The sequence below is a fragment of the Ahaetulla prasina genome, chromosome 3 (genome assembly GCF_028640845.1).
Source record: "Ahaetulla prasina isolate Xishuangbanna chromosome 3, ASM2864084v1, whole genome shotgun sequence".
Taxonomy (NCBI): Eukaryota; Metazoa; Chordata; class Lepidosauria; order Squamata; family Colubridae; genus Ahaetulla; species Ahaetulla prasina.
In genome coordinates, this window is record NC_080541.1 from 167,714,061 (window position 1) to 167,727,713 (window position 13,653).

At 42.5% G+C, this 13,653-nt stretch overlaps 1 protein-coding gene across 1 annotated transcript; it reads right to left on the reverse strand.

Moving 5' to 3' along the window:
• Positions 1-6,062: 6,062 nt before the first annotated feature.
• Positions 6,063-13,402, reverse strand: BSND (barttin CLCNK type accessory subunit beta). Its single transcript, XM_058176672.1, is given in 6 exon segments — positions 6,063-6,107; positions 6,898-7,285; positions 7,909-7,940; positions 8,102-8,339; positions 10,433-10,560; positions 13,226-13,402. Coding segments are annotated over 6 exon segments (1,008 nt in total).
• Positions 13,403-13,653: the final 251 nt, after the last annotated feature.

A 13,653-nucleotide genomic window follows, 5' to 3' on the forward strand; every position in this document is an offset into this window, starting at 1 on the left:
CTCTGCGCCAAGGACCCCTTCCTCCACGGACAGTGCTGCCGGCAGAAGCCTTGGCCGCAGCACGGAGCCAGTGGACTTGCGGGCCCAGGTGCGAGGCGCAGCGCCAGGACGCCTGGTCGCAGCAAAGGAGAGCGGAGGTGGGCCCCACGCCTCCTTGGACCTTGGAGGAGGACTTACTCAAGTTTCGGGGCGATTATATGTGCCCACAGGACCACTCCGAGCCCTCGCCATGACCCAGTGCCACGACAACCCTGCAGCAGGACATTTTGGGTTCTTCAAGACCCTCCACCTGGTGACACGGACCTTTTGGTGGCCCGAGTGCGGCATGATATACATGCCTACGTGACATCCTGCACTGCGTGCCGGCAAGCCAAGACCGCCACGGGGCCCTCCGGCTCCTCCAGCCCTTGCCGACACCCGACAGACCCTGGGGCGATCTCTATGGATTTCCTGACAGACCTGCCGCCGTCCTCTGGGTTCACCACGGTGCTGGTGGTGGTGGACATGCTCACCAAGATGGCACACTTCATCCCATGCCGCGGACTGCCCACAGCCGCAAAACGCCCGTCTCTTTCTGCAGCACATCTTCCGCCTCCATGGTCTACCGGACAGGGTGGTTTCGGACCGCTGGAGTTCAGTTCACAGCCCGCTTCTGGAAGAGCCTGATGGCGCGTTGGAGGTGCAGGTGTGTCTGTCGTCATCGCACCATCCGGAGACCGACGGGGGTACAGAGAAGGTCATCGGTATACTGGAACAGTATCTCCGTTGCTTCATCAACCAGCAACAGGACAACTGGGCCGACTACCTGTCCCTGGCGGAGTTTGCTTTTAACAACTCTCAGCACACCTCTACTCAGATGACCCCGTTCTTTGCCAATGTGGGGTACCATCCGCGGCTCTTCCCTCTGGCACCACCGGACTCTCCTGTTCCCGAAACGCAGACCTTCCTGATGGAATTGCATGCGGTCCAACAGTTGGTACGCCAGCAGCTGAATCGGGCAAAGGAGGACTACAAACGGTCCGCCGACCGCTCCCGACGGGCAACGCCCCTGCTGGCAGTTGGAGACCGGGTGTGGCTCTCCACCAAACACCTCCCGTCCGACCGCCCGGTAAAGAAGTTGGACCACCGATTCATCGGCCCGTTCCCTGTCGAGGCAGTCATCAACCCGGTAGCCTACCGACTGACCCTGCCACGATCCATGCGGATCCACCCCGTTTTTCACCGGTCCCTTCTGGTTCCTGAGGCCACACCGAGTCCCCTTCGGTGCCCAACAGCACCCGTCACTGTCGCTGAGGACGGATCGGAGGAATACGAAGTCCACAGCGTACGAGACTCTCGCTGGCTAAAGGGTCGTTTCCAATATTTGATCGCGTGGAAGGGATACGGGACTGATTTCTCCTGGGTAGATGCCTCCGACGTTCATGCCCCTGACCTGGTGCAGGCCTTCCATGAGCAGAACCCAGCCCGACCGCATCCCGATCGTCAGCCCCGGGGGAAGGGCCCTGCGGTGAGGGATAGTGTTGTGACCCAGGTTCCTGGACCCAGACTCCTGGACTCGGATGATTCAGAAAATGAGGGAGAAGACCTGGCAAGCCCTGCTTCTCTTGAGCCCTCTCCCTTCCTGGCACCCACTCAAAGGGAGGGGCCGGCAAGGCCTGATTCTCCCGGCTTTCTTCTGATTTGGCAACGCCCAAGAACAGTTTTGGAGGGACGCAAGGTTACGAAGGCTTGATCGGCGCAGCAGCGGAAGAGTTGGGACAAAGCCAAGTCATAATTGTCATGCAGTGACATCTGCAGAGACTATAAATAGGAGGCGGGACTTCCTGGTTTTTTGTCTCGGACAAAGCAATGAATTTGGCGCAAGCTAATTCATGGAGGGAAGAATATATTCGTGAGTAATTCTGGCCTTATCTATAATTTCCTCGTTATCTCCAGAAACTTGGCAGGCCCGTGGGTAGACGTGGCCAGGACATGTATCTATGTAAATAAAAGGAAAAAAAAGGAAGGCCTCTGACGGACTCTTTGCTGGGAGTATTGGGGGAAGGGAAACAGAACAAACAGAATAGAATAGAATAGAATAGAATAGAATAGAATAGAACAGAATTCTTTATTGGCCAAGAGTGATTAGACACACAAGGAATTTGTCTTGGTGCATACGCTCTCGGTGTACATAAAAGAAAAGATACATTCATCAAGAATCATAAGATACAACATTTAATAATAGTCATAGGAAAACAGTCAATATAAAACCAGTGGTGGGATTCAGCCAGTTCGCACCACTTCGGGAGAACTGGTTGTTAACTTTCTGAGCAGTTTGGCAAACTGGTTGTTGGGAGAAATTATTAAGGCAGAGAATCGGTTGTTAAATTACTTGAATCTCAGCACTGTATAAAACTTAAGGATACCAGCAACAAGATTACAGTCATAAATGGGAGGAGATGGGTGATAGAAACGATGAGAAGATTAATAGTAATGCAGACTTAGTGAATAGTTTGACAGTGTTGAGGGAATTATTTGTTTAGCAGACTGATGGCGTTCGGGAAAAAACTGTTCTTGTGTCTAGTTGTTCTGGTGTGCAGTGCTCTATAGAGTCATTTTGAGGGTAGGAGTTGAAACAGTTTATGTCCAGGATGCGAGGGGTCTGTAAATATTTTCACAACCCTCTTGTGAAGGCTGTGCAGTATACAGGTCCTCAATGGAAGGAAGGTTGGTAGTAATTGTTTTTCTGCAGTTCTAATTATCCTCTGAGGTCTGTTTCTGTCTTGTTGGGTTGCAGAACCAAACCAGAAAGTTATAGAGGTGCAGATGACAGACTCAATAATTCCTCTGTAGAACTGTATCTGCAGCTCCTTGGGTAGTTTGAGCTTTCTGAGTTGGTGCAGAAAGAACATTTTTTATTTATTTATTTTGTCACAACAGTATACACAAGCATCAACATAAATCAGCAAAATATCATATAAGCATATATATATGAGCAAAAGTATGTAATAATTGCATTAATTTGATATAATGAAAGGAAACATTAGGACAGGAACGGTAGGCACTTTTGTGCTCTTACGCACGCCCCTTATAGTCCTCTTAGGAATGGTTCAATGGTAGACAGTTTTTGGTTAATTCTTTGTTGTGCTTTTTTGATGACATTTTTGATGTTGGGTGTCCATTTTAGGTCATGAGATATGGTAGAACCTAGAAATTTGAAGGTCTCTACTGTTGATACTGTGTTGTCCAGTATTGTAAGAGGTGGTAGTATGGGAGGGTTTCTCCTAAAGTCCACCACAATTTCTATGGATTTGAGTGTGTTCAGTTCCAGATCGTTCTGGTCGCACCACGAGGCTAGTTGTTTAACCTCCCATCTGTATGCGGATTCATCATTGTCTTGAATAAGACCGATCCCTGTTGTGTCATCTGCGAACTTCAGTAGTTTAACAGATGGATCGTTTGAGATGCAGTTATTGGTATAGAGAGGAGCACACAGCGTTGTGGGGCCCCTGTGTTAATTGTACAGGTATCTGATGTGATCCTGCTTAGCTTCACCTGCTGCTTCCTGTTTGTTAGGAAGCTTGTGATTCACTTACAAATCTGTTCAGGTACTGCTAGCTGGTTTAGCTTAGTTAGAAGAATGTCTGGAATGATGGTGCTGAATGCTAAACTAAAGTCTACAAAGACGGTGTTGACAGGGGGGCAGAGGTCGACCGCGAGGCGCCTCACTTGTGGGGTACCTCAGGGGTCGATTCTATCGCCGCTCCTGTTCAACATCTACATGAAGCCGCTGGGCGAGGTCATCAGTGGTTTCGGGGTGAGTTATCATCTGTACGCTGACGATACACAGCTGTACTTTTCCACCCCGGACCACCCCAACGAAGCTGTCGAAGTGCTGTCCCGGTGTCTGGAAGCCGTACGGATCTGGATGGGGAGAAACAGACTCAAACTCAATCCCTCCAAGACGGAGTGGTTGTGGATGCCGGCACCCCGGTTCAGTCAGCTGCAGCTGCAGCTGGCTGTGGGGGGCGAGTTATTGGCCCCAACGGAGAGGGTGCGCAACTTGGGTGTCCTCTTGGATGGGCGGCTGTCGTTTAACGACCATTTGGCGGCCGTCTCCAAGAGGGCCTTCCACCAAGTACGCTTGGTGCGCCAGTTGCGCCCCTTCCTTGACCGGGATGCCTTATGCACGGTCACTCATGCCCTCGTCACCTCCCGCTTGGATTATTGCAATGCTCTCTACATGGGGCTGCCCTTGAAGTGCACCCGGAGGCTGCAGTTAGTCCAGAATGCAGCTGCGCGGGTAATAGTGGGAGCAACTCGTTGCTCCCATGTAACACCACTCCTGCGCAGTCTGCACTGGCTTCCTGTGGTCTTCCGGGTGCGCTTTAAGATTTTGGTTACCACCTTTAAAGCGCTCCATGGCTTAGGACCCGGGTACTTACGGGACCGCCTGCTGTTACCTTTTGCCTCCCACCGACCCGTACGCTCTCACAGAGAGGGCCTTCTCAGGGTGCCGTCCGCCAAACAATGTCGGCTGGCGGCCCCCAGGGGTAGGGCCTTCTCTGTGGGAGCTCCTACGCTCTGGAACGAGCTTCCCCCTGGGTTACGTCAAGTGCCTGATCTTCGGACCTTTCGCCGTGAGCTGAAAACGCACCTATTTATTCAAGCGGGACTGGCCTAAAATTTTATTGGGGTTATTTATATTTTAATGTTTTAAATGGTTTTAAATTCGGCCACCTTATAATATGTTTGTTTTAATTTAATATTTTAATATTTATACTGTGATTTTTTACTTGGCTGTACACCGCCCTGAGTCCTTCGGGAGAAGGGCGGTATAAAAATTGAATAAAATAAAATAAAATAAAATAAAATAAAGAGGACCTTGCATAGGTCTTTGGAGATTCAAGATGTTGTAGGATGTAGTGCAGAGCCATATTAACAGTATCCTCTGTTGATCTATTTGCTCATCATGCTTACTGAAAAGTAGCCTTAGAAGGAAATTGGGCTGAAGCAAGGCCTAAAATCATCTAAAATTTTTCTAGCAGTAACATTCAAATTTAAATGGGTTTATGATTTACAAACACTCTAGTGAACACGTAACAAAAAGGAGTTAGTAAATTAATTTACTTATTTATTACATGTATATGACAATTCATATGAAATAATGAAAGCACACTTATCTTTCATCTTTTGTACATTGAGAATACTATTTCATACTTTCCAAAAAGAAAAAAAGAAAGCATCAGCATATGATGTTCAAGTCAACCATTTATCATCTTGCTGCATTTTTAGGTACTGACTGCATTAGGCTATTGACGGAAAGTCATGATTCGGATGACAGGAAAGATGCAGCTGCTTTCAGGAGTTGCAGCCAAGTGCTGTGCTCAGGTCGATGCACTGCCAAACACTTTTTGGAAACAGAAACTGAAGAACTACACAACTGTTTTATGCCTCTGCAGCCAAAGCATACCACCTAAGCCTACAGGATTTCATGCAACCCTTGGAACATTTTCTATGCAATCTTCTCCAGACAACAGAAACGATGACTAAACATGAAAATTAATATTACGTGTCAATTAAATAATATAAAATGTAGCTTTGTGTCCAGTTTTGGATTATGTAGTGAAGATCCTGATGTCCTTGACCTAGAAGAAATGCAGAACCTGCCCAATAGGAAAGTTCCTACTTCGTATCATGATTTCCATCACACTTCTTAGAACATTAAGAACTTCTTAATAAGATTTGGTTTCCTTTAGAGGAAAGTCACTGGAAACATATTTAATACATGTTTATTTTCAAATGCATGAACTTAATCGGAGGCATACATAAACTTTCCAGGAGTCAAATGCAGATTAGAGTGAGTAGTAGTTCTGATGGAGTACAGTTCCCATAAATTGTAGCCAACACCAGAATGGAAAAGTTGCCTTCCAAAACATCTGAAAACACCCTTTCCCTCTCATCTACTACAGATGAGAGGGAAAGGGTCTGTTATAATCAATAAAAATGATAAAGGGACTTGATAGTTTCTGTAGCTGGTTTATTTATCCCATAAAATAATAAGCTGAGGCTTCTGACAGATTTTAGAAATGAATATTTCTGGGATTTTTTTTTTTAAAAAGAGACTTCTGTTCCACTTAATAGGTTTCAGAACGTTGTATCTGCGCATCTTTGTTTAGTTTTTCCTCATTTCAAAAACCTCAGAGACAACTACAAAAAAAGAACTTACTGGTTCTCCTAAGGCACCTAATATAATGGTGAATTGGATATGGTTGGAGGCATCACAGGTTAGGCAAGCTTGATGGTCTATGATTCCCTTCTTTTATGATACTCTAAAGAAGGGGTGGGGAACATGGCCCTTTTATGACATGTGGACTTCAACTCCCAGAATTCCTAAGCCAGCATGGCTGGCTCAGGAATTCTGGGAATTGAAGTCCACCAGGCTTAAAGTTGCCAAGATTGGAGACCCCTGCTCTAAAGCAATGTTTTTCAACCTCAGCAACTTTAAAATTTGTAGACCAACTCCTAGAATTCTCCAGCCAGCAGGCCAGAAGTTGGAATCCAGACATCTTAAGGTCACTGAGGTTGAGAAACACTATCCTAAAATAAACATATATTAAACATATATACACTCTTCCTAGACACAGAGGCACATACATACCACATTGTTCTTGGATTTGGAATATATGGTTTTTTTTCCACTCTGCCTTGCATCTTTTTACTATTTCTTACTCTGACTTTTTTTTCCCCCCCACATTTTTTTCTTTTCCATCCGGCAGCAAAAATGACCCTTAACGCCATGGATTTGATTGAATTATCTCTTTTACATCCCCCTTCAGTCTCCCTGCAATGTAAAATTGTTGAAAATTCTATACTTTCTCATCTCAAAGCTTATGGCTTTGGTTCAGCAACAGCGACCGCAGAAGGAAAGGTGTCTCTTGGATCCTCCTGGATCCCATAGTATAAATCATCCTCTTCTCCCTCTTGCAAGGCTCTGCTGCATTCCAGAGGACCACGACCTGCTATTCCCACAATGCCATCACCTGCTGTAGGAGGAACAGAGCAATGGCTCTGGCTTGGGGCCACTGTATTTTCATTGCTTTGCCCCTGACCTTCCACCGCCAGGGAATCAATCAAGGCAAAATCTTCATAAGAAGGAAGCTTGAATTGGAGCTGGCTTCCTGTTAGAGACACAGGATTTGGGACATCTTTCCACCGCTGTAAAAATGGGCTGTTGGAAGTTGAGTCCAGAGAAGACGTGTCCACTTCCTCTTGAAGAGATGCTAATGGTGCAGACTTTGGAAACCTCTTAGATAGGCTGGAAAAAGAAGAAGAAGTGGGGGAAAGGATTCAGTGAAGGGCATTCCTTCTAAGGCTGTTTTGGGTTTCAACTGAGAAGTTTACAGTAAATGAAGCAATGTGGATGTTAAACTTATACCAGGTTATTAGTCCAGAACGACTAATTTCCTTGTTATGAATTTGGTTTCCAGGACTAGATTTTATTACTGACCAACCCAGTCTAACATCAGCATCTTGATAAAAGAATGGGAGGAGAACTAAACTGTACTAGGCAATATATTGACTATATTGGCTTTTAAAAGATGGAAACCATACTGCTTCTATTCTATCCAACAACCCTTTTTATTTTTTTAGAAATTCATCTTTCCTTTAACTAGGATCAGAACATGATTCAATAATTCCTCAGTTTTACACAATATAAATTAGCACTGCCAGATCTCAGTTACATAAATCTGGACAATTCCTACATTGTAGATAAAAAAATTAAGAGTTTCTGTATCTCCTTGCTTCCAACTATGAGTCTTTTAGATTTTTGCAGTCCAAATCTGATTGCCCAAATATAAGCTGTCTTTTATTATATTATATTATAAAAACTGTCTACTATTGACCTCACCCCATTCCTAAGAGGACTATAAGGGGCGTGCATAAGAGCACAAAAGTGCCTACCGTTCCTGTCCTATTGTTTCCTTTCATTATATCAAATTAATATAGTTATTGCATACTTTTGCTCATATATATGCTTATATGATGTGTTGATGCTTGTGTATACTGTCGTGACAAAATAAAAAAAAAAGCTAATTCAGGGACAGTTTATATATGTTACTCACCAGTTCAGTCCTGTTGCATCTCTGATAGGGTTCCCATTACTCTCTGAGTCCCTGTGTACCTCTGCTTTGGCATGTACATGAGGCTGGAGATGTCTTCCTGTCCTGACCAGTGGTAATGGGACAGGCAAAGTTCCCAAGCATTCTGCAGAACTGTTTGTCTGGATCTGTTCATAAGTCGGCAGGCTTTTCTCATATATGTCAGCTTCTTTCTGGCTTGTGTATTGGGTTTGCAAACTGGACAAAGTAGGATAAAATTCATTTCTAGCCATCCATCCATGAATTTATTTTCAAGACAGTTTATCCCTGGACATAAAGATGGACCTCACTCCTAATAGTATTAACATGACTTTGATCTTCGGGAGATCCTATGCAGAATATTGTCCCAAAGAAGTAACATCATGCATTGATGGGGATATTGAAATCGTAATTTATTTTATTGTATTTTATCTCTCCACATGAAACTGACCAGACAGAACTCAAACTAACAAAAAGTGATGTACTGATTGAGACTGGACTACAAATAGGGCAAATAAAATTTTATTCTACTGTCAGCCATAGAACTCACTGGTTATCTTTGGCCAGTTGGTCTTTTGTAGACCAACATAACCCATTGGATGGTTACTATAGACACAGATCTGAGGAAAGAGTGCTACATTGCTGGTTTAAGTTTGTGGAGGAAAGACACAATATCTAATCTAACAAATAAGGAAGGAAGGATGAACAGCCAAAATGAGCTGGGACAATTAGCTAGAGCATTGGCAACTGAACAAGAGGAAGATATAGGAGGAGGTATCTTGTGCCCTTGAAGGACTGGTGTTTAAAAAAGGAATGATTATTTTTTCAAACTAACTGAGACATACAGGAAAGGAATAATGTGCTGAAACCACTATCACATTTTCCTTCTTCCACACTTATGAGGTATGTGCTTCCTGCTCCCTTTGTGAGCAGAGTAGGTTATCTGGACTTATCAGTGCTTACCAAGAAATTCTGGGAGTTGAAGTCCACAAGTCATAAAAGGGCCATCATTCCCCACCTGGCCCAGATAGCTCTTAAATCAGGGGATGCCCTCAAATGAACCGTCATCCTATGAAAACTTTGCTAAGAGGGGGCTGCTCCGAGTTCAGTAGGCTAGAGGGTCACTCTCATATCCTTGAGATACGCCCCTTTGCCAGTGGTGTGCTCAGGGGAGGGCCATAAAACACACACCTCCTTTGTACAGGTGTTGATTTCACACACCCAGAGAAAGGAATAGGATTTCAATAAAACATTTGTGAATTATACATGGACTTTTTTGCCTCTCTCCCTGAAGATGCCCTCTGGCCCTTCCCATTGAATGAAAAGTTGTTCCTTGAAGAAGATGTTGACCAGTTTGAATATTTTGAGTCAATATTTTACAGTTCAGTACAGGCCACTTTTTCCCATTTGGAATCCGAACCCTTGTTAATTCGGTAAACTGTGCTAGCATCGAGAATAAACCAAACTTAAACTGTGGTGCATCTTTACCAGAAGTTAGAATGGCTGCACCAAAGGGAATACTGTTCTCTAGCTTATAATGCAGCATACAGTCATGTTTTATGAAAAGGTTTCTTTGTTAAGAGGCCTTAATTAAGAAAGACTGATGAATGACATTCAGATCTTAAATCAGGAAAACAATTCTTAGCAGAGTTCATAATCATGAACCACATGGCCCTGGTTTCTGCCATCCTTTACAATTTTGAGGAATACCAATTTCAGAAAAGTGAATCTTCTATATGACTGAGATGGAGAGTCCAACTTTTATAGTTTTCTCTATGGGATTTATACTTTTCTATGGGATTTAGCATTTTCTCTTTGGGAATCTTCTCAATGTGTATAATCTTTCATAGCCTTAACACATCACAGACACACAAAGGCAAAAGATCAATTGTTCTAATGGCAAGCACATTCTTTACTTTACCTTAAATCCTGAAACCAGGGCTAGGTAAATACTAAGAAGAAGCTGAATGTTACAACCTCAAGATTACCCTTTAATTTCTAGCAGGTGGAAATCTGATGTAACTTCACGAGTTTGTTTTAAATGAGTAATAGTTTTTGAGATGCCCTTCATTGTTTTTCTTACAGATGGTAATGGTAACTTTATTTTTTTTTAAAAAAAATCAACAGATATATTTAATGCCATTTGCTATCCCATGCCAGTGTTTCTCATCCTTGACCTTGTCCTCCTGAGGAACATAGCCTCTAGCATTGACTGACTAGTACTCTAATTAAAATGTAGATTAATTAGTACTCTAATTAAAATGTAGACTATTGAGTTGAAACCTGATGGCTTGACTTCTTTATAAGCATACCTTTTCTTCTCAGGAATCTTACTTTCAATTGATGATGAGGCAGCCAACTTCTTCACAAGAAACTTTTCAGATTCTGGGTTCTTTACAAGAAACTTCTCAGACTCCGGGTCAATGGAAACAACTCTGATCTAGGGGAAAAGTTAGGGAAAAATGGCTCAATTGATCCATTTGTGTTTTGTGTAAATATGCAAACAGACCTTAGAAGTTTGCATTGTTGAGTACGTGTAAAGCAGTGGTGGGATTCAGCCAGTTCGCACCTATTCAGGAGAACCGGTTGTTAACTTTCTAAGCAGTTCAGAGAACTGGTTGTTGGAAGAAATCTTATTTTGGTTTTTTCCACTTTACAGGGCTAATCCTTTAAGGAAGGCGGGAAGGAAACATTCTGGTGTTGTTTCTAGTCTAATCTTTATTGCGCTGCTTACAAAAACTGCCTCTCTGGTTAACCCTTATTATGTTTTAACAGCTAAGGTGAAGCACCCATCAACATGAGTGACACTGAGTTGGCCACGCCCACACGGTCACATGACCATCAAGCCATGCCTACTCAGCTGGTCATTAGGGCAGAGACCTGGTTGTTAAATTATTTGAATCCCAAATATAGTGTAAAGGACTATACAACTGCAGAAAACCAATTCAATCTTCTATTGTACAGTCTCCTACCCAGCTTCTCTTTAGTTATTTATTACATTATTACCTCACTTCCTTTCTAGGGAGGCAATAACATAATAAGCCACACAATGTCCACAATAATATAATTGTGTCCATAATAATGTAATTGTTCCCACAATAATGCCATTCATAATATGGTGTCCATGGAACAAATGCTGCTCTAGGCAAACTTCCTTGGTGCCAGTCTTGTTTACCTTCCCACCTAATTTTTTAAAAAATAATGGTTTATTTTAATTAAAAAAATATTAACAGGAAGTTGGAGTGTACCAGCCTCTAATACATTTCTTTGTAGGAATGCTTTTGGGTCCCATCAGGTCTGAATGATCCTGGTCTCACAACATCCTTAATTGAGCCAATGTAAAGTAACATTGTTGGAACACCCTAAATGGATTAATTAACCTAATCAAATTTATTTATTTTATTTATTTATTATTTAAACTTATATACCGCCCTATCTCCCAACGGACTCAGGGCGGTTTACAGGCATATAAAAACATCAATATACAAATTAAAATAATCATTAAAAGACTTATTCTAATGCCAATAATTAATAATACCAATTATTAAAAATAGAAATATAAATATTAAAATCAATTTAAAACCCCTCTAAATTTAAAAATCTAAGCCAGTCCTGCACAGATGAATAAATGAGTCTTGAGCTCGCAAATAACCTGCAGGCAGTTAAATTTTATCCCAGTCATTCAAAGGATTAAACTAACTCCGTCCAACCAGTTGTATAATACCTAAATAAATACCTAAACCAGGGGTCTGCAAACTTGGCTCTTTTAAGACTTGTGGAATTCAACTCCCAAAGCTAGCTGAGGAACTCTGGGAGTTGAAGTCCACAAGTCTTAAAAGAGCCAAGTTTGCAGACCCCTGACCGAAACCCATTGTGAATTTCTTCCCAACAAAAAGAGTTAGGGAGAAAAAACAGCTGAAAAACAAACAGGAGTTTGTAGTAGAAATCAGAAAATAGAAACCTGGTATCACATAACCCATGCTAATCTTCCCCTCCTGCTACCTATCTAGTGCCTGGCCAATGATGAAGTACGCTAGTTATGTTCATGAAGCCATGTCGATAGTCTCCTGATCCAAGGCTCATGGGATGTCAAGCTCTTCCTGGAGAAAGGAGATGATGTCAGCCCATATAATCATTATACTGCATTAGGATTCCAACTTTTGCTCCATGTGAACCTGCCCTGTCTGAGAATAAAGATATAAGTAAAAACAAGGGTTGCGGGAAGTTCTCCATCTAGTTTGAGTTCAAAGGAAAAGAGCAAGACAAGGGTCAGAAACGATGTTAAGAAAGTTCCCATCGCTACCAGCCATTGCCCATAAAAGAGTTTTAATTAATTTGTATTTGTCAACTCTCCCTCCCTTCCTCCCTTCCTTCCTTCCTTCTTCAGTTTCAATCAAATTAACAGATTCTCACATGTACAACACACATTTCATTGGCAAAATCAATATTATGCAGAGTTTCAATCTCAATAATAGTTAATTAGATAGCCCATCCTGAACAATTCTCTACGCCTAATCCCTAGCTATCGCTTCAGCTATATAAAGGTTAAACACAGTCTATGGAGATTCTCAGTCATCCAGGTCATAGTTGTCCCAAAGGTGCTTTTTCAAGAAGCAACTGGACTTTCTTTTCTTCGAAGACATTTCGCTTCTCATCCAAGAAGCTTATTCAGATCCGAGCTGAAGAAGCTTCTTGGATGAGAAGAAAAACGTCTTCAAAGGAAAAAAAGAAAGTCCAGTTGCCTCTTGAAAAAGCACCTTTGGGACAACTTTGTGAAATGACAGGCTGAAAATGCAACATGTGTGGAGTTTTTGTGATTATTGTTGTTAAGCTAATACATCCAGCAACATGTCTTCAGTCGAATTCTAGATATCAAGGCAATAGATTTAAGTTACCACTCCATTGTTTTGAAAGAGAGAGAGAGACAGAGAAGAAGGGAGGGAGGGAGAAAAAGAAAGGAGAAAGAGAGAGAAGGAAGGAAGGAAGGAAGAAAGAAAGAAAGAAAGAAAGAAAGAAAGAAAGAAAGAAAGAAAGAAAGAAAGAAAGAAAGAAAGAAAGGTGTTAACTATTGTTTTAGGCATTTTTTAAAAAACCATGCTGCCTACCTTTGGGTAGCACTGGCACATGCTCCAGATGATACCCACAGCGATGACCAAGACTCCCAGGGTGCAGAAGGTAATATAGATTTGTGGTTTCTCCACACTCATTATGAACATGCCGATCATGACCAGAAACAATCCCAGGACAATAAGTCCATAGCGAAATGTTTTTTCTTCAGCCATTGTAACCTCTACCCTTCGGAAAGCAAAACTGACATCAAACTAATCTAATGTAGACAGGCTTATTCATAAAAGGAGGTTGAACTGGAATCTGGAAAAAGGGAGGAGGGAGGGAGGAGAAAAGAAAGGAGAAAGAGAGAGAAAGAAGGAAGGAAGGAAGAAAGAAAGAAAGAAAGAAAGAAAGAAAGAAAGAAAGAAAGAAAGAAAGAAAGAAAGAAAGAAAGAAAGAAAGAAAGGTGTTAACTATTGTTTTA